Source organism: Heloderma suspectum, chromosome 6, assembly GCF_057233095.1.
Source record: "Heloderma suspectum isolate Gila_16-S chromosome 6, 16-S_ref, whole genome shotgun sequence".
Lineage (NCBI taxonomy): Eukaryota > Metazoa > Chordata > Lepidosauria > Squamata > Helodermatidae > Heloderma > Heloderma suspectum.
Window position 1 is genome coordinate 11,544,318 of NC_139463.1, and position 20,115 is coordinate 11,564,432.

The 20,115-nt window shown below is 46.7% G+C and overlaps 1 protein-coding gene across 1 annotated transcript in view; it reads right to left on the reverse strand.

Moving 5' to 3' along the window:
- LOC146340470 (uncharacterized) overlaps positions 1-20,115 on the reverse strand; it is a 191,822-nt gene that overhangs the window by 37,695 nt on the left and 134,012 nt on the right. The window contains 12 exon segments of the mRNA XM_084807236.1: positions 3,744-3,943; positions 6,135-6,261; positions 6,981-7,205; positions 10,175-10,357; positions 10,507-10,632; positions 11,626-11,771; positions 12,895-13,003; positions 14,080-14,248; positions 15,236-15,387; positions 18,235-18,399; positions 19,174-19,320; positions 19,548-19,768. Coding sequence (XP_084663362.1) covers positions 3,744-3,943; positions 6,135-6,261; positions 6,981-7,205; positions 10,175-10,357; positions 10,507-10,632; positions 11,626-11,771; positions 12,895-13,003; positions 14,080-14,248; positions 15,236-15,387; positions 18,235-18,399; positions 19,174-19,320; positions 19,548-19,768 — 1,970 coding nt within the window.

Genomic DNA, 20,115 nt, shown 5'->3' on the forward strand with positions numbered 1-20,115 from the left:
CTGGCTGAGGAATGCAAGCTGAGGTGATAAAACTGTAATGCGGGGGTTGCCCAGGGTCGACTCTGCTTTTGAGCGTGAGCTCCTTTGTCGAACTGTTTGCAAACAATAAAATCGAGTTGGACCCAGCCTGAAGTTGACTCTCCTCTTTGGGGCAAATTGGACTAGCCTCCAGGGGGTGAAACTAGCATTTTGTGCAACAAATTGGCGAGCAGTCAGGAGTCCCTTGGACCACCCTGGGGTCAAACGACAGAACTGGCAAAGGTGCCTGTGGGGCACGCCAGACCGCCTTTGAGGTCTGCCATGGCACCAGAGAACGGGGGTCGGGACACCCAGGAGGTTAAAGGCATGGACTCCATTGATTGAGTCAACCAGGCTGAACGGGTCTGAAGAGATGGCACTAGGGTGTTGGGCAGAGTAAGTACTTGATTTCCCTTCTGTCTTTCTGTTTGAGTTGCCTTCGGAGTGTCTGAGGTTTGTCAGACTCTGTGTAAACGTCTGAGGTTTGTCAGACTCCGTGTAAGTGTCGGAGGTTTGTCAGTCTCCGTGTATGGTTTCAAATAGAGGTAGGCACAATGGGGGCGGGTAGCTCCTGTTTAGAAAGCTCTGCCACTCCCTTGGGATGCATGCTAAAGAACTTTAGCAAAGTCAAGCGTCTGAGGTTTGTCAGACTCCGTGTACTAAGATGTCGAAAGGCAAGCTGGTTACACTCTGTCAATTGGAATGGCCGGCATTTGGAATTAGTTGGCCAGACATAGGATCCTTTGGTGTAAATCTTGTAAATGCTGTATATAAAAATGTGGTGAATAATGGGCAATGGGATCAATTCGCCTATACTGATGGTTGGTTGAATTGGTGCGGAAAGAATCCCCCTTAGTTACAGAAGTGTAAATGTGTAAATGTGTTACTGGCAAAGAACCACATGGGCAAGAGTCCCCGGGTGGTGTCTGAATCAAGTAGTAAGAGATAAATTTGCCTCAGGGAAAGTGAGGTTATCAGCATTTGGATGAGTGCCAACCAAAATCCACTGAAGGTGAGAAAAGGTTGAATATAAAGTTCAATATTGTAAAGTCATGATGGTATGCTCCGAGGTGAAGCCCAAAGCCCCTGTTCTCCCTGATTCAAGTCCCACGGAAGGAGCTTGAAGACTGGGAGACCCTGCCCAAGGTGCCCTGAGCTCCCCGCGGTCTTATTCAAAGATGTTTGAGCCCCCAGCTCAAATGATAAGTCGCCCATGCGCTTACTATCCTTTTCAGAGATTTCAAATTGACTTTTCAGAGTTGCCCCAGACTCATGGCTATCGGTACCTGCTAGTAATGATAAAAGCAATTGACTGCACCGCACAGACAGTAGCCAAGATCCTGTTAAAAAGTAATCCCTAAGCTCTTGTTACCTAAAGAGAGTGAATCAAATCAGGGGCCCCATTTTGTTGGACAAGTGAAGCAAGTAGTGGCCCAGGTATAACAAACTAACTAGAAACTACACCCCCCTTGGAAACCTCAATCTACAAGTCAAGTTGAGAAGATGAACCGCACCTTAAAGACAATGCTCATTAGAATTTGTTTAAAGATTAAGTTGAAAGGCCACAGGACTTGCCAATCACCTTGACTCGAGTACGGTGCACCCCCAAGGGAAGTATTAAATTGACACCCTTTAAACGTTCCATAAGTGGCTGACAGCTTAAATGTAAATTTAGAAGTAAGAGTTTTAAGATTCAAGATTGTGTTACTGCCTTGCAGTCTGTTTTGTTTTCATAGGTTTGCGACACCGCACCAATCCTGGCCTTTAGATGCTCCAGTGCATAATCTCAATCCCAGGGATTCGGTGCTAATCCAGTCCTAGAAAGATGAACCACCTACCAAGAAGCAGAAGGGTCTGTTTCAGATCCTACTTACCACTCCCATTGCTATGAAAGTCGCCAAAGAAAAGAAGTGGATTCATCACACTGAATAAAGGCATCACCTGCACCAGAGAGGGTCACACCGGAAGCTGACCCACCTGAAGGTCACCGTTGGAATAATGAACCCCTGAAAGGACTCAAGTAGCTCTACAGAAAGAGGGCACTCTCGTTTCAAGGGTTCCTGATGAACGGAACAAAACTGAGTTCCAAAAGTTCAAAAAAAAGTGTTTTTGTTGTCAGCATTCTAGTAGCTAGAACAAAGGCGTCCTAGGCCTCACTTGCTGTTTAGAGAAAACCGTCAATGCCACAGCGATAATAGTTTGCGCCTTTAAGTGCATAGTCCACCGCGGGACCAAAGAGAGTATAAATTTGAGAAAAGCCTTTTGAGGGGGGAATTGTAGTAAAAATGTAACCTAAAAGCCATTGTATGTGTCTTAAGCAGCACGTAGTATTGTAAGAGCTGCGCATGCCTGGAATGAGCAGACAGTAACCCTAAGATAAGGTTGCCAAGCAAACTGCTAGCAACCAATCAAAGTGACACGCTGGCTGAGGAATGCAAGCTGAGGTGATAAAACTGTAACGTGGGGGTTGCCCAGGGTCGACTCTGCTTTGAGCGTGAGCTCCTTTGTCGAACTGTTTGCAAACAATAAAATCGAGTTGGACCCAGCCTGAAGTTGACTCTCCTCTTTGGGGCAAATTGGACTAGCCTCCAGGGGGCGAAACTAGCATTTTGTGCAACACTATCACGGGGGAGGGTTTTGTTTTGTTTTAAAGTTTTTATTTCGCGGCCGGGTGAGGCGAGGCGCCTCCTCCCCGGCCTGAATTTCGGCCGGGCGAGGCGGGAAGCCTCCCCCCCTGGCCTGAATTTCAGCCGGGCGAGGAGGGAAGCCTCCCCCCCCCGGCCTGAACTTCGGGGGGAGCAGCGAAGCGCCTCCCCCCCTCCGCGAAGCAAGCTGCGAGACCAGGTAAGTGACTTTCGTGCACCCCTAATCAGGACGTGCAGGGAGCCTGGGAGGCTGGCTATGATTAGGTAAGCTCAAAAACACCACCAAAAGAAATTCAACATAAATTATAGACTGTCCTGAGAATGAGGCAGAACAATGGAAGCCCCCTTCATTGTGGAAGAAAACTTTCTGGAAATTGGAGGACAGATTCTGGCAAAGCATTAACTCCACCGCGTTCCTGGAGCTGGACACAACACTGCCCCCCACACACACCTGCATTGTGGTGGATGCAAAATGGGGGGCAGCCTGCCAACACAATTCTTGCAGCACAAAAAGCCCCAAGCCCCTTAGGAATAAAAGAAAGAAGCTGTGCTACAAGCCCTGCCAAGAGGGAGCCCTACCTGGGAGAAACTGTTGAGAATTTCTCCTTCCCCTGGAGAAATTCAGTGAAAATATCTTCCAAATTTCTCTTCCCACTAATAAGGTGGAGAATTCTGAGAGGCCATTTGCGCTCAGCTCTAATTCAAACTATGATGACAACGGAGCAAGGCATGTCATGCATATTTAGTTTTTCTAAAGGGAAACAAGGGGTAGATGGATCTGAAAGCCCACTGAATGCTTCAGAGGTTCACACTGCTGCACAGAGTTGTTGGATGACGCACAGAGATTTCAGAGACTCTTTGAGCTGAGGACCAAGGACCATTTCATACATTATGGAGAATGTCACAAATATGTGTTTGTAAAGACAGGTATCACACAGGTAAGCTCATTAGGGAGCCAGGATTGACTGCATCACTCTGTTGAGTGTAAGCCTGGTTGCAACACTTATCATACCTTAGATTTGCATCTTAAAATGCAGATCTGGAGTTAGGGGTGAGCACAGCTCTACATGGAATAATCACCTTCAGGACAACTGAATCCCGGTGGGCAGGGCAGACATGGTGAGTCGGAGACAGAGTTGCCGCCATAGGTGCCTGCCTCACAGGCTCTGCAGCTCTTCTCGAAGGAGTCCCTGAGGCCTGTGGTGTTCAAGGCTGTATAACCAGCTTGGCACCAAAGCGGGTGGGCACTGCCAAGGGGACAATAGTGGGGATAGACACACCTGAAAGACAGAGGCGGTCAGTCAGGGGTGCAGAACCTCCAGCCCAGAGGCCAAACCTGTCCTGCCTGGGGTCACAATCTGGCCCTCCGAGGTTCCCCAGGGGGTTGTGCCCCTTCCCTTGGCCTCACACGCTTTCACCAGACCACTGATCTTTTGGTGTTTTCCTGGCTTTTGTGCAGTTTCCCCCCATTCTAAAAAGTTGAAAAGCCCCTCCTTCCCTCATAGGGGAGATGCTCCAGCCCCTTGATCATTTTAATTGACCTTCTCTGCACTTTTTCCTTCTCGACAATATCTTTTCTTAGGTGTGGTATCCAGAACTGTACACAGTATTCCAAGTGTGGCTGCACCATAGATTTGTTTGGGGCAGTATGATCTTGGCAGTTTTATTCTCAATTCCTTTTCCAATTATGCCTAACATGGAGTTTGCCTTTTTTACAGCAGCCACACACTGGGTGGACATTTTCATCGAGCTGTCCACCACAACCCCAAGATCTCTTTCCTGGTCGGTCACTGCTAGCTCAGATCCCATCAGGCTATACTTGGAGTTGGGATTTTTTGCCCCAACGTGCATCACTTTACACTTGCTTACACTGAACCACATTTGCCATTTAGATGCCTATTCTCCCAGTTTGGAAAGATCTTTTTGGAGCTCTTCACAATCCCTTTTTGTTTTAACCACCCTAAATAATTTGGTGTTATCTGCAAACCTGGTCACTTCACTGTTCACTCCTAATTGCAGATTATTTATGAACAGGTTGAAAAACATTGGTTCCAATACAGATCCCTGTGGGACCTCACTATTTACTTCCCTCCATTGGGAGAATTTACCATTTATTCCTATCCTCTGCTTTCTGTTCTTACTTCTTAGGCTGGTATTTTTGTTTTTTTGAGCCTTGCTTTTTTTGCCTTTGGTCCCATATACTGAAATGTGGCCTCCTGAGAACTTCTCAAAATGGAATGCAGCCCTCAGGCTGAAAAAAGTTCAACATCCCTACTGTAAAAGGAGCAGGGTCAGTGAGAATATTGCTACATTCACAAGCCCTTGATAAATCTCCTCCCTCAGCCTTGCAGTCATGGTGTGAATTGCCTCAGCCTAAAACTGAGATGGATATTCAGAATTCTCCAAACATCTCCATATTTTGCCACCTGATGTTCAGTTGTGAATTTTCAGTTTGAAATTCAAATTTTGAATACAAAAACGTCAGACTCAGCATGTGAATGCTTTTGACATTGCTGTCTCTTAATCCATATCTGAAATCTCATATGCTGGGAAGTGTCAAAAGCTGTCAGGCAAGAAAGGTCTCTGCAACCCAGGTATGAAATGGATTGAGTGGCCAGTTCACACTATCACCAACATGTGCCAGTGGCCATTTTGAATATTCAAGCTGTGGCTGGAAGTCATCTTGGCTTATCATGACATCTGACCCCAGTGAGGGTGGGTTGTTGGCATGGTTAACAAACCACCCACAACCCTAAAACAGCCAATGGGTTGTGGGTGGTTTGTTAACCATATCAACAACCCACCCTCAATGGGTTCGGATGTCATGATAAGCCACACTGATTGCCTGTCATGACTTGAATATTCAAAATGGCCATTGGCATGCGCCACAACCTACCGTGGCTTAAATAAGCCACAGTGGGTTGCGGTGATTATGCAAACCGGGCCAGTGATAGTGCCCTGCCCTATCCATTCACTCCGCTAACCTAGGTGCTATATTGGTTATGAATACTGGGGAGGGTGTTCAAGAAGGACTCTTCTTATTTTCTGATCCTGGGTTGGTTGTATGTTGATGAAAAAGTTGTGTAAAAACATGGTCCCATGGATGCGAAGCAAGGCTCATTCTGTGGGCTTATTTTGATCCATCATCCCATTAAATATAGTTAATTTGAATGAAGACTGTTGCAACGTTGGCCCATTGAATACAGTGGGACTTAACTCTGAATAAACATGCATAGGATTGCATTGTTAGATAGCCGTATTGAGATGCCCCAAGGCCTAAGCTGATTTTGGCAACCCCATCACTGATAACTGTATGGGATTCTGAAACTCTGATAAGCAGTACTTTTTATACCATGTATGAAATGCACAATATTTCTGGGGCACCCAGCATCCCCCCAGAATAAATGTGGTTCTAAAGTAGGCATTTTCCATAGTTGTGTGAAATTTCCATCACCTGTGGAGTATACTCACAGCTGCTCAGGAGTGTTGTACATGGATGACCCTTCAGGACAATAATACCCAGCAGGACACAGAGGTGGAATTGCTGTATGGGGTCCACAGAAAGAGCCAGGCCGGCATAGTGAAGGTTTGGATGAACCTGGTGACGAGATCAAAGGCTTGAGATAATTTTGGACCCCAAACCCACCACCTTCTGTGCAGGATCACAATGGAAAGCAGCTACACTTTTTCTATTTCCAAATAGATTGGACGTTAAAATGTTACAAACTAGCTAGTCATGTAGGCTGTGCACCTTTGGAAAAGAGGCACATATGTGATGGCCTGAAGGGCCAACATGAACAGCCGTGTGTGTCATCGCATTGGCATATTTATTTACTTAGTTCTTTAGAGCAGCCTTGCCCAACTTGGTGTCCTCCAGATGTTTTGGACTGCAACTCCCATCAGCCCCAACCAGCATAGACAATGGTGATGGGAGTCAATGGAGTTGTAGTCCAAAACATCTGGAGGGCATCAGGTTGGGGTGGGCTGATTGAGGTATTTCTACCATGCCTATTATCCAAGGTTCTCAAGGCAGCTTACAATACATTAAAAACCTGACAAAACAGAGAAGAGTTATTAGGGAGAGTAAAAGGTGTATATATATAAGTATTTCCCCAGATGTTCCAGTTGCTACTCTGCTTCTGAATCTCTGGGCCATGGCAAATCTCAGAGGTAATAGCTGTCAGAGTAATGAGACGTTAGTCCCTTACACGATAGGGTTTCATTACCCAGATTTCTGTTGATGTCTTTTGCAGTTCATTGGAATAATTGTTGGATTACCAAATGGTACCTGAGTGCCAACACATCATGTCGTCTCACCTGGTGGGCATTCATAGCCTGGTTCACATGGTATTCCATGGATGTTTGGTACCCCTGACTTTGCTGGGTCTGGACAGTGAAATCCAGAAGGGCAGGGTTTGCACTCCTCCAAAGATGTAGCACCAGGCTGAGTCCTGAAAGAACCAGGTGGGCAAAGAAAGGCATCCCTTCTTCCTGGGCACCAGTGTCCTGGAGCACAAGGGTAATCTCTCAGATCAGTGGCTCCTGTTGGATGAATGAAGAGAAACCAAGTTAAGAGAGAGGGGCAGCCCCACTATGATAACCCCCGCCATGGAAACTGATTTGCTTAGAGGCAAACTAATAGTTCTGGAGCCCCGCTGGGATTAAATGATGATGATGATGGAAAACATGGGAAACTGCTTTATACCAGGTCAGGCTATTTGTTTTTCCATCTAGGCCAGTCTCCTCTAACTGGCAGGGGGTCTCCAGGGCAAAGGTCTTTTCTATTACCTGCTATCTGATCCTTCTAACTGGGGGTGTCAGAGATTGAACCTAGGACCTTCTGCATGGAAAGCAGGTGGTGAACCACACAGCTATGGCCCCTCCCCAAGGGTAACTGCCACCCATGTACCCACTCCACCCTGACAGGCACTGGGCCTGTTCAGACATGCACGGCAGAGGGTGGTTAGGGTAATTACGGAGGTCTGGGGGAATGAGTGAAACCATGACATGTGGGCTCACCAGATGATGGCAGAACCGTGCGGTGTTGTGTGGTTCCGCTAAGCACCCCCCTCTATAGTTACCTGGCGATCGTCCCGGCATGATGGTTAGCATACATCCCATCATCCTTCACAGTGCAAATGGGCTCCCTCCAACCGCTCCACCTTCCAAAATGGCCGAGTGACCATACAGAATGTCTGCAGAGGCTAGAGCATGACTGGAAGTGACAGGCTTTCTGGTTGGTGGACTCTGTGGTCATAGTCTGGAAATCCTCTGGAGCCTGTCTTAACCACTGGGGAGCCCGCCAGATGACACAGTAAGCCACCCTGGGCCCCTTAACCCTGTTGCAGGAGGGTGATTATCCAGGGTGGCTTACTAATCCTGGGGAATGTGGTTTTCTTCCCCCACATGACACACTAAGCCACAGTGGTTAGTGCAACTTCCCTAACCATCATGACTTAGCATGACGTCTGAATAGGCCCCCTGTTTGCATTTTAAAGGAGCTTACCTGTGGTGCTGTCACAGGTGATGCATGCCATATGCCAGCAAAATTGGAAAACACAAGAATGGCCAACAGATTGGAAAAGATCAACTTATATCCCCACACCAAAAAAGGGAAGCACCAAAGAATGTTCAAACTATCAAACAGTGGCACTGATTTCACATGCCAGTAAGGTAATGCTCAAGATCTTGCAAGGTAGACTCCAGCAATTCATGGAATGAGAATTGCCAGATGTACAAGCTGGGTTTAGAAAAGGCAGAGGAACTAGAGACCAAATTGCCAATATCCACTGGATAATGGAGAAAGCCAGGGAGTTTCAGAAAAACATCTATTTCTGTTTTATTGACTATTCTAAAGCCTTTGACTGTGTGGATCATCACAAATTGTGGCAAGTTCTTGGTGGTATGGGGATACCAAGTCATCTTGTCTGCCTCCTGAGGAATCTGTATAATGACCAAGTAGCAACGGTAAGAACAGACCACGGAACAACGGACTGGTTTCAGATTGGGAAAGGAGTACGGCAGGGTTGTATACTCTCACCCTACCTATTCAACCTGTACACAGAACACATCATGCGATGTGCTGGGCTTGATGAAGCTGAGTTAAAATTGCTGGAAGAAATATTAACAATCTCAGATATGCAGATGATACCACTTTGATGGCTGAAAGCGAGGAGGAGCTGAGGAACCTCATGACGAAGGTGAAAGAAGAAAGTGCAAAAGCTGGGTTGCAGTTAAACCTCAAAAAAACCAAGATTGTGGCAACCAGCTTGATTGATAACTGGCAAATAGAGGGAGAAAACGTGGAGGCAGTGACAGACTTTGTCTTTCTAGGTGCAAAGATTACTGCAGACGCTGGCTGCAGCCAGGAAATCAGAAGACGTTTACTTCTTGGGAGGAGAGCAATGACAAATCTTGATAAAATAGTTAAGAGCAGAGACATCACACTGACAACAAAGGTCCGCATAGTTAAAGCAATGGTATTCCCCGTAGTAACCTATGGCTGCGAGAGCTGGACCATAAGGAAGGCTGAGCGAAGGAAGATAGATGCTTTTGAACTGTGGTGCTGGAGGAAAATTCTGAGAGTGCCTTGGACTGCAAGAAGATCAAACCAGTCCACACTCCAGGAAATAAATCCAGACTGCTCACTTGAGGGAATGATATGAAAGGCAAAACTGAAGTACTTTGGCCACATCATGAGAAGACAGGATACCCTGGAGAAGATGCTGATGCTAGGGAAAGTGGAAGGCCAAAGGAAGAGGGGCCGACCAAGGGCAAGGTGGATGGATGATATTCTGGAGGTGACGGACTTGACCTTGGGGGAGCTGGGGGTGGCGACAGCTGACAGGAAGCTCTGGTGTGGGCTGGTCCATGAAGTCATGAAGAGTCGGAAGCGACTGACCGAATAAACAACACCTGTGGTGCTATATATGAAGGAAAATTGCAACTATCAGAAGGTCTGTATCAGCTGTCCCCAACCTGGTGCCCTCCAGAGGTGTGGGACTACAAGTCTACTGGTTGGGGGATTATGGGAGTTGTAGCCCCACACCTCTGGAGGGCACCAGGTTGGGGAAGTCTGGTCTATATAGTATGCATTTTAAAACTAACTTGCAAAGAAGAAGAAAATATTTGATTTCCTGGAAATCACTTTAGAAAACCAGGTGGGCAACACCGCTGGTCAGGGAAGGACTGGCAGGGAGCCTACCCTCTGGTTGCCCATAACTGTAGCACTGGTTCTGCTTATGGAAAGGTCATCATAATCTGGCAGAATATATACTCTGCATTTTCTGCAGAGTACCTGGCATCTTCTGGAGTCTCCCTTCCAGTTGAGATCCCTGCAGGCTCCTATTGTTCACACACCTCTGCTTTCACTTGTTCAACTTCAGATTTCAACAGAGCCTCCCCACCACCACCACCACGAGTGTGTTGCGTGCTCCTTCATCCATCCTTCTCGAGCTGAATAGAGTGTCTGCAAACTGAGTGTACAGCCAGCCGCTAAATTGGCAGCTTACCTGTGGCAGGGCACTGATGGTCTGATGCAGAGCAGAGCTGGCAATCCAACTGGCTCTCAGTCCCTCCTTCTGTCCGGAAAGCCTGCTTGGGGCACTGCTGGACAGCCCGGGGCCCACTGGGGATGGTATGATTCATCTCATAGCAGTAGTGCCCATCGGGACATGGAAAGGACACTGGATTCCCTGAAGAGGTAGAAAGGGGGAGAGTTATGAGATGCTGGGGATTAACAAAGGCACAGACCTACTGTGTTTAGGGCATGGGATTTGAGAACACAGAGTTGACGGGATAAGGGTAGGGAGGGGTTCTGGGAGGGAGTTGCAGAAATTCTAACCTGCTTTGCACCAGCGGCCCGGTGGGCAGGGCAGGCAGTCCTCCTTTTGTCTGGCACCTGGGAGAGAACCAATGGTGTCATCTGGACAAGGCATGGGTGCCTCTGAGCCTTCTGGGCAGTAGAATCCTGGGGATAGGGTTGGAAACATGCCCAGGTTAAGTTCCTCATGGTGAAGATCAAGGCTTGCATTTCTAAGCAGCTTGCTGTCTACCAGTCTGATTCATCAGAGACAACACACTCCAAACAAGGTGATTCTGCCTCTCTGGAGAATTTGCTCTGCTCCTCATGGAATCCTATGACCTTGTGGCATTCTGTAAAGGGGTGGAGAATGGATTCTCTGGAAAGGAGGTGGAGTACACAGTGGCAAGTTACTGGATAGCGCCTATGGTTAGACTAGGCTTCCTGAGCTGGTGGGCTTGCTCCCAAGTCTCTGACACTCCTCCACCCCACCCCACCCCACCCCACCCCCTTTGTTCCAAAAAGAGCTGAAGTAGTTTGGGTTTGTCTCAACAATCATGGAGAGATGGCAACTCCAAACAAGGCTGGCCTTATCCACAGGATACTGAGTTGGGATCTTTCACCCAAATTATTGTTTGCACCTAGGATTTGGTTCAGAGGGAATATGCCCATCTCCTAGTGGCAAGGTTATGGGCAAGTGCAGAAAAAAAGTAACAGACAGCACATAATATCATCTTCTCTCTTTACTTACAGCAAAAAGTGAACAAAAATTATGCACATGTATCAGACACTGATTTATACCACGGGTGAAGCATTATTTCAAATCCAAAGGTGTCAACATCAGTGTGTGTGTGTGCATGCAAGCCCTATATGTGAGCTGAAATTCCATTTAGCCAGCAATCCTAAGCCTATTTACTGGGGAGTAAGCCTAACTGAGTTCAGTGGATACTTTTGAGTAAACATGCATAGGGTTGCCATGCACAATTCTTAAACTCCAGGATCAAAACTTATAAGTACATAGATGCTGGGGACCTTTAAAGTAAAGTCTCATTTCTCAGAAGCTGGTCTGAATGTTTACCATATTATACCACATATATTTTATTTGGTATATTTTATACCATTACCCCATATATTTTAGCTCTAGGTATGATGCTCAGTTACCTGCTGGACAAGGCCCTGCACACTCCTGACCCCAGAAACAGTCAGCCAGGGGGCTCCAGGTGAAGTTATGGCCCTGTGGGGTGGCATCGGAGCTTCCTTCTTGGCAGAAGAAACCAGCAGCACACTTCCCCTCCATCCGTCCTCCCCTGGTAGAGAAAGTTGTAGAAATGTTGTTAGAAGGGAAGTGTTTATTTATACATTAAACAGTGGGCTGCTTCACAGGACGTGACAGCCCACTGTGGCTTAATTTACCTACAGGGGCTGTTAGGTTGTGCTGGGTGCTGACGGGCACCCTTTTTGTATGGCACACATGGGTGCCTGGCTTGATGTGACTTGTCATATCATACAAGCCCAAGTGGGTTAGACAACCCTCCAATAACCCTAAAACAAGCCATGGGCCATTTGAGGGTGGTCTAACCTTCAAACAACCCCTGCTGCATGGGTTCACAAGCCACGGCAAGCTGGGAGCCTATGGGCATCATGCAAAAATGGTGCCTGCAGGCACCCAGCACAATGTGACAGCCCCGCGGGTAAATTAAGCCATGGTGGGCTGTTGTGTCATGTGAACCATGTCACTATCTTTTAAATGCTCCTTTTCAACATTAATTTACAGAGTGGCTTACAGTATAAAACATTATAATGTAACAGTTAAAACCAATATAATGAAACAGAGCCCTTTAGAATCAGCCAAGCAGCAGCCTATCAAAAAGAAACTTCAAAGTTTAGAAGGAACAGCTACGTTTTAGTTAGCTTTCAAAAAGTGACCAATGATAGATCGAGTTCACCTTCTATGGAAGGGCATTGACTTAGCTGGGATAACTACAAGAAGGACCTGCTCCTAGCATATTCCATTCTTGCATCCCTAAAAGATGGAACCATCAGAAAGGCCACACTGTAATATATGCTTTTATACACAATATGTGACAGGAATACAGTTACCTTCATGTATAAGATCAGGCATGGGCTGGAGGGAACCAAGTTCAAATCCCTGCTCAGCCATAATAATTTCCTAGGTGGCCTTGGATCAAATCACATTCTCGCAACCTAATCTAGTAATTGTTTTATTTTGGATCCATCTTGTCTTCATTCCATTTATTGATTGATTGATTGATTTATTGCATTGTTTTACATCTTTTTTTTTACATTGTCTACTTTGTGGACTCTAATGGGTGCAAAGAAAGGCAGGATATACTTGTTTTAAATCAAATCAAATAAACGGATGCTAGGCAACAAGTTACAGGCAAGACGTAAACACTACGATGTATTAACCTGCAGTAGTGACCAAGAGGACAAGGAAGGCATTCTCTTTCCTCCCGTAGACCAGACACACCCAGAGGAGTAAAAGTGCCATAGGGACATGGATGAGGAGCAAAAGTACCTGAGGAAAGGGGATGTAATAACCCACAAATCAGTAAAGTAGATATGATCTGGGTTGGGTCAGCTTAAAAAAGCAGAACAATATATTTACCACCATAACCAGGTAATTTGTACAGGTAGTATCCACTATTACTTGCACACCTGCTCAAGACATTTAACATCATCGTAACAAATGGAATAGCAGAGGAACTCCCAGGTAAGGGGATCCCCCTTTTTTTCTGGCTGTTTCACAATCCTCTGCATCGATAAAGAAGCACAGTCATGGAGAAGAAGCAAACATCTGGCTGTCAGACTTCTGGATATTCAAAGTACAATTGCTTGTTCGCTTTTGGGAATGCCCTAACAAGTCCCTTGTCAGCACCAATTATGAGATACCTGAGCTGCAAATACTAAATCAAGAGATAATTTTGCATGGCAGAGGTAATCAGGCTATCTACAACTTCTCTCTCTCTCTCTCTCTCTCTCAATCTCTCTTTCTCTTTCTCTCTCTTGTTTAATCTTCATAAACATGCACTAGATTTAGAAATAAGATTCCTTATTATATTAACAGAGAGCTTCGATAACAAATACATTCAAAGTCCATCAGTTGGGCCCTGCCAACTTTCTTTGCATGTGGTTCATATTGTCAGAAGGGAGAGGCAAGTGTAGTTTCTTCACCCCTAGCAGCAAATCACCTCTTAGCACGTGGTGCAAATGGAGAAGGAAATGTCACCTTTAAGGTTTGTTGTTGTTGCCAATTTTTGTGCAGGGAGTAAGGAGTCTCCAAGCTGGAGGGCTTTCTAGGGTGGTCATTCCCAGGGTCTTTCCTGTTTGTCAGGCCCTCCAGTTAATCAGGGGTGAGATTTTAGTGCTGTAGGTCAAGGGTGGAGAGAAAGAAGATCACCAGATGTTTTGGACTTTAACTCCCAGCATTCCTGACCATTGGTCATGCTGACAGGGGCTTCTGGGAGTTGAAGGCCCAAACATCTGGAAATCTACCTTTTGCTCACCCCTGCTGTAGGTGATTGATCTGTGGAATCAATCAATTAAAGCTTGCAGCCCTAGTGCTTTTGCTAGCAAGTGTACATATCTCTGTACCTGTAGGACAATATGAATGTGGTGGACAGCGGCTGGGGTCCCCAGCTATAGCCTCATGGCAGAAGAACCCTGCTTGGCAAGGGAGGCAGTACTCTGAGCCCCGGTTTGGTTGGTATTCACCGGTGGGGCATGGGGCTGGATGGGCAGCCCCTGGCTGACAGAAGTGTCCCTGAGAAGTGCAGAGAGGAAGTACAAGCATAGGTTAGACAGAAACTATTCTAGCTAACAGTGCTATTACTGCTCCCCACCCACAGACTTTATTTTTTCAGAGGTTTCAGTTCTACAACAATGAACAAAATAAATATTACAAATACACAGAAACAGGAAAATGGAATCTAAACAGTGCAAACAAGTGAACAATAGGAACAGTTCTTTGACTCAGGGCTTTTCTACATGGGACTTTTAACCCACCACCACTTTACCGAGGCTTCTGTTTCCAGAGCCTTTGCAGGATTAAGACTGACACCTTTACATGTGTGCCCTCCCCCCCCAGGCTTGTCTTTCTTTTCTTTTCCTTATGTTTCATTACATAAGCACTAGATGGTGCAGTGGTGTAGTGGAATTGCACAGTTACACTAGGCTTTATCCCACCATTCACAAATAAAACCAGACTATCCTCATTAGAAAAAATAAAAACCCTCTAAAATGGTTGCAAAGTGCTGGAGAGGCCCTGAAGGATGATGATGTGTAAAGGACCCATAAACGACCATATTGTGGTTTTAATGTTCTATATATTTTAAATTGTTTTATTGTGTGTTGTTTGGTTTTAGTTTTTGTGAACCGCCCAGAGAGCTTCGGCTATTGGGCGGTATAGAAATAAATAAATAAATAAATAAATAAATAAAGTAAGCGAGGAATCACGAGTGCACAATAAATGCCTTGTGTAGAAAGGCTCTCAGTCAATTTTATCATATTTTTTGCTGGTACTCCAAGAAGAACATTATGCTCCACCGACTTCTGCAAGTGCCGAGAACTTCTGGGGGCACAGTGCTTACCCAGCACTGATGAATGAACTTAAGGTCATTTCGTCCAGCTCTAAGCACCAGGGCAGGATCTGCCATAGCGAACGTTCTCAGTCAGTACATAAACCACCACCCAGATTTTAAGCTGAATGGGGAGTCCTAAGAGGCACTGTGTTCCAGCTAAAATGACAGACCTCAGGGCAGAGGAATGGGGTTGGGCTGAAGGAGCTGAAGTTTGCTGGGCAGTAGAAACCAGCAGCGCACGGTCCAGTCGGTGAACTCAAGCCCACAGCGGCACAGAAGAATCCTGGGTAGCAAGGCACACAGCAGTCTGGAGAAGAACCTCCTGTAGGACAGAGAAGCCGGCAGAGATAAGCTCCACCTGGAGAAAGGCCAACAACAAGCCTCCAGCAAGCGGCACATTGCCCTTGAAATTGCAACACCTGCAATGTCGATTAGTCTAAGAGCTAAGCTAGATCTGATGGGTGAGGTCTGTGAACAGGATCCCCCTCCATTGATTTAAATGTGCAAATTGCCTCTGTGGAATGAGGAAGGATTTGGACCAGAGACATGGCACATGGGGAGGATTTTAGAAAGCCATTTTCCCCATGCATTTTCCTGATTAAAATTGCTCCCCAAGATATTTTCCCCAACCTTGTGATACCTGTATGCTTTGCCTCTTGGGGAAGTAGCAACTTAAGGGTGGGACCATTTTAATTAGGAAAACAGAATGGAGAGAAAGGGTGAATCCACTTCACCTAGAGCTGTGGTCTGAATCTGGATCTTCTCCGCACCTGCTCTGAACACTTTAAAATGCAAGCATAGATCTCCTGTGTCTAGTTTGGTCATGATTTGGACAATTAATTTACTATGTCAGACTAACAGGTTCAAGGCAAATATGTAAATGAGTTAAAAGATCTAAGCTCTGCAAAGCTTAAAGGTGCACTTGTCAGTTTCTTTCATGTTACATGGTGGGATTGTTAGTGAGCATTCCTCCACCACTTGTCTCAACACCAGGGCTGTCAACTGATGCAAGACGTTTTACCAGACAAATGACATGCCTTTTAACTGACTGACTGAATTAACCCACCAATTATGTTTAAATATATCTGCATATATCATCAGCTGCTCAGCAGAGAGATAACATTGGGGATATGAGGCTGTAAGATAATTTAGTATTAATTTCCCCCCCACACACACACACATATTGTTAAAAGAAAGATCATTCTTTATTACATATTTTTTGTTTGTAGGGGTGCAAAACAGGCTTGGGGGGGGAATCTAACCTTCCTGGGGGCCAAATTAGGCACTCAGGGGTCCCAATCTGACCCTCCAGGGTTCCTCTGTGGGCTGTGCCCCGCTCCCCTGGCATCACTCCATTTCCCCTAACCACTGCTCATTGGGTGGTTTCTCAGGTTTTGTGCAGTGTTTTCTTCATTGTAAACAGTTGAAACGCCTCTCCTCAGGCTTAATCGCTGGCGGTAAGAGGTTTAAGCTAAAATAGGCTGGCATTGTTGGCCCCCGCCCTCTTTGCCCCGCCCACTGCTAGAATGTGGCCCTTGAGAGCTTCTCTGAACTGGAATTTGTCCCTTGGGCTGAAAGAGGGTCCACACCCCTGACTTAAAGTAACACATCAGAACTCCAACCCAAAAAAGATTTCCCTGAACTGGCAACCTCCCCAATTAAAATGTCCCCATGCTGGTTCAAAAAGGACCCCACTGGTTAATCAGCGAGGGCTTTAGCTGAATGTATCAACTAAAACTTGCAGTACAAGTTAACACTGTATTTCAGTATTTGTATGTGTTCAGTGTTTTGAAACTAGGAGATTGTCTGATGTGGCTAAGGATGGAAGTAGACATTACAAGGGAAATTTGAAGTATCTGTGTATCCATAAAGCTAATGTGAGGGCCAGAGGAGAGGACATTTGCAAAGGAAAATCAATAGGAGGGGGGTAACTAAGCTGTCTTTTACCTGTCAGTTCTCTCATGCAAATGCCTCCTCATCAGTTTTTTAATTTGTCCTCCCTGGACAACTGTCAAAGCTGAAATGAACCCAGCAGGGGGAAAAACATCCTTAAGGGGCATTTGTGGGTAGGAATCTATAGGTATAGGCTAAGCATCCCTCCCTCCCATGAGCCTTCTACTGCAAGACCCCCGTAGTTGTCTTGATAAACATGGGGTTGGGATCTTGCATTTGCAAACAAACAAACAAACAGACAGACAGACAGACAGACAGACGGAAGGACAGACTGACAGACAGACAGACAGACAGACATTAAGTTCCATCCCCAAATGTGCTTGAGTTTGCAAGGAACCTTGCTGTCAGTGGAGCTGAGAACTGGATGCAGCTTTATTCTCAAAAGCTTGGATGGTGGCTAATGCCGTGCTGTTGCCTGCCTCCATTTGGATCATTCCCTTGAAACCAGCAAAGGAATGGGTTCTTTGTTTTATGCAGAACAGCCTTGTTTGCCCTGGCATCCTTTCAGACAACCCCAGTTGCCTTGGTGGTGCTTCAGATCAGTCCTTGGAGGAAAAGCTGGCTTCTCCAAAAAATATAAGGTGACTTTAACAGAGCTCAGTCGAGGCCCACTGCCTTGGAGCTAGGCAGGACCAGAACTGGGAAGGGCTCACCTCTCTCCCATCCTATGGAGTAGACAAGTCTAATTGGCACAGCCCAGCTTACCAGAGCCAGGCACAACCAAGCCAGGCATACAGGGCCAGCCCAACCATTAGGCAGAGTGAGGTGATCACCTCAGGCAGCCGATGCCGCAGTGTATGTATGGGGGGAGCACAAGCAGCCCTCCTGGACATTCCTCCTGAGCCCACTAGCCGTTCTCCTCTGTTGGTGGAAAGGAAGAGTTGTGTGTGCCACACTGCCTGCTCGGCACCCCCAAAGCTATCGTGCTGCCCTCAGGTGTGGTGGAGGACACGGTTCCATCGCCAGTGTTGGAAGTGAGATTCTATTATGAGTCCGGTCAGCTTTTGAGGAACTGGGCGGTGGGGAGGTGCCATCTTGTCCTCAAGCAGAAAAATATATTGGGCCGGCCCTGCTATTTTCCACTCAACGGGAACAACAATTTGGCTCACTTCATTAAGGGGCTGCGAACGACATTCCTTTCAGTTGGAGGAAGGCAAGTGTGGCAGCGAGTGGGATCTGGAAATGGAGCGAGATGGCCAGCCCAAGACATACTCACCTGTAGCATTATTCAGAGTGCCCACTGGGCAGGAGACAGGGAACCAAGTGCCTTCTGGGCAATAGTGCCCCCCTGGGCAGGGCCCATTGAGGGGAAACTCAGCTGTGCTTTGTGGGACGGCATCGGAGGCTCCCCCCGCGCAGTAATACCCAGCGGAACACAGACCTGCCAATCGGAAAACAGGACTCCTCTCAGGGGCTGTGTTCAGTGAACAAAGTGCAATCAATGTAAGGTGCTCCGACAGAGGTTATGTCATGGGGGGGGGATTGCACCTGTATCGTTCGCACAGGGATAAAGAGCGCATCCCCTTCTTGAGAAAAAAGAGGTCAATGCTGCGACTCCATAGTCCCTTCAGTCTGAATTAACTGCTGATGAATTGGTCTGATGCACGAGGAGCACACAGATTTCTCAGTGAATCACTGATCTGTCTTATCAATTAATGCAGTAACTTTTACGTCTTCAAAAATGCATCCCCAGAATACACCTTCAATAACACTTAGCTTTCACTGGGGTGATAAACCTCTGCTTGGCCTCTATCATTTCAAACCATAGGTGGGGGCACAGAATGAAATGTGCATGCCTCAGTTCAAAATATTCCCCCTGCATGCAGAAAACTAGGATGTCAGGGGGAAGGCTAGAAGTTTACCTTTGCCCCCATAATTCTTTCTTTCTTTCTTTCTTTCTTTCTTTCTTTCTTTCTTTCTCTCTCTCTCTCTCTCTCTATATATATATATATATATATATGTGTGTGTGTGTGTGTCACACACACACACACACACACAGTGATAATTCTTGTGTGATTTCAAAATGATATCACAGAGCGATGCAGAAATGGGATGGAACAGATGGATGACTCAAGACATGCAAAACTGACATGGGCTGGAAATCGATTGATCTGTCCCTCTTTATCTCAGACAAATAATGGCCAGAGCTCCTTACCATCCGGTTCCCAGTTAGCATCGCCCCTGCAGTACCTCCCAACTGGGCAGAGCTTGCAAGCATCGAAGGACAGTGCCCCCTCCAGGGTATTCAAGGTACCAGCAGGACATGGTAAAGGGGTGGCAGTACGGGGTGGACAGTAGTAACCTGCCAAAGCAAGAGTGCATTAGGGGGCTGTCCTAGTATTAAAGACAAGACAAGACAATATTCCAAGGACCTTGGGTGTTTGTGGTGGAGTTATCACCACAGCTCAGGAAAGAACTTGAGCACAGGGACAGTGGTCAACGAAGACATGACAGAGCTCTTTTTTTTCCAAATCCTGCAATCAGCATTCTTCCAACTCCACAGTCAAACAGAGTCTCAGGATGCCTTACCTCTAGGGCAGTTGAGTGGCTCCGCAGTGGCAGTGTGCCTGCAGGCTGTGCCCGCTGGGCAAGGGAGGCAGGTGCTGGCCCCAGCCATGGGGCTAAACATGCCAGGCTCACAAGGAACCTCCAGGCCAGTGCCCTCAGGACAGCGGAAGCCTTTAGGGCATCTGTACCCATGGATCCCATCACTGGGGCAGGGAGCGGAGTTCCCCTTGAGGCAAACATACCTGTGGATATGACAGAGGGGTATCTATGGCTTTGTTGTCTACCCTGGAGAAAAGGAGTCCAACCCCCACAAGCAGGTTCAGTTGGAATCACCCTTAAACCCTGAAAATTCAGAGCACACTCCCTGAAGAGACCTGGATGCCTCTGCTCTAGTTAAGGTCATCCTGGGTGAGGCAGACCTAGAAGGGCTGAGATATTTTCCTGCTTTGGTCTGTATTTATGAAGGAGCATACTGGAAGCCCCACACCACGCTCTCATGGGGGAGCACACAAACAGACATCCTTGCTCTCAAGACAGCAAGCCCGGGGAGCAGAGCTCAGGTGGCTGATGTTCAGAGGTGTGTTGCTCT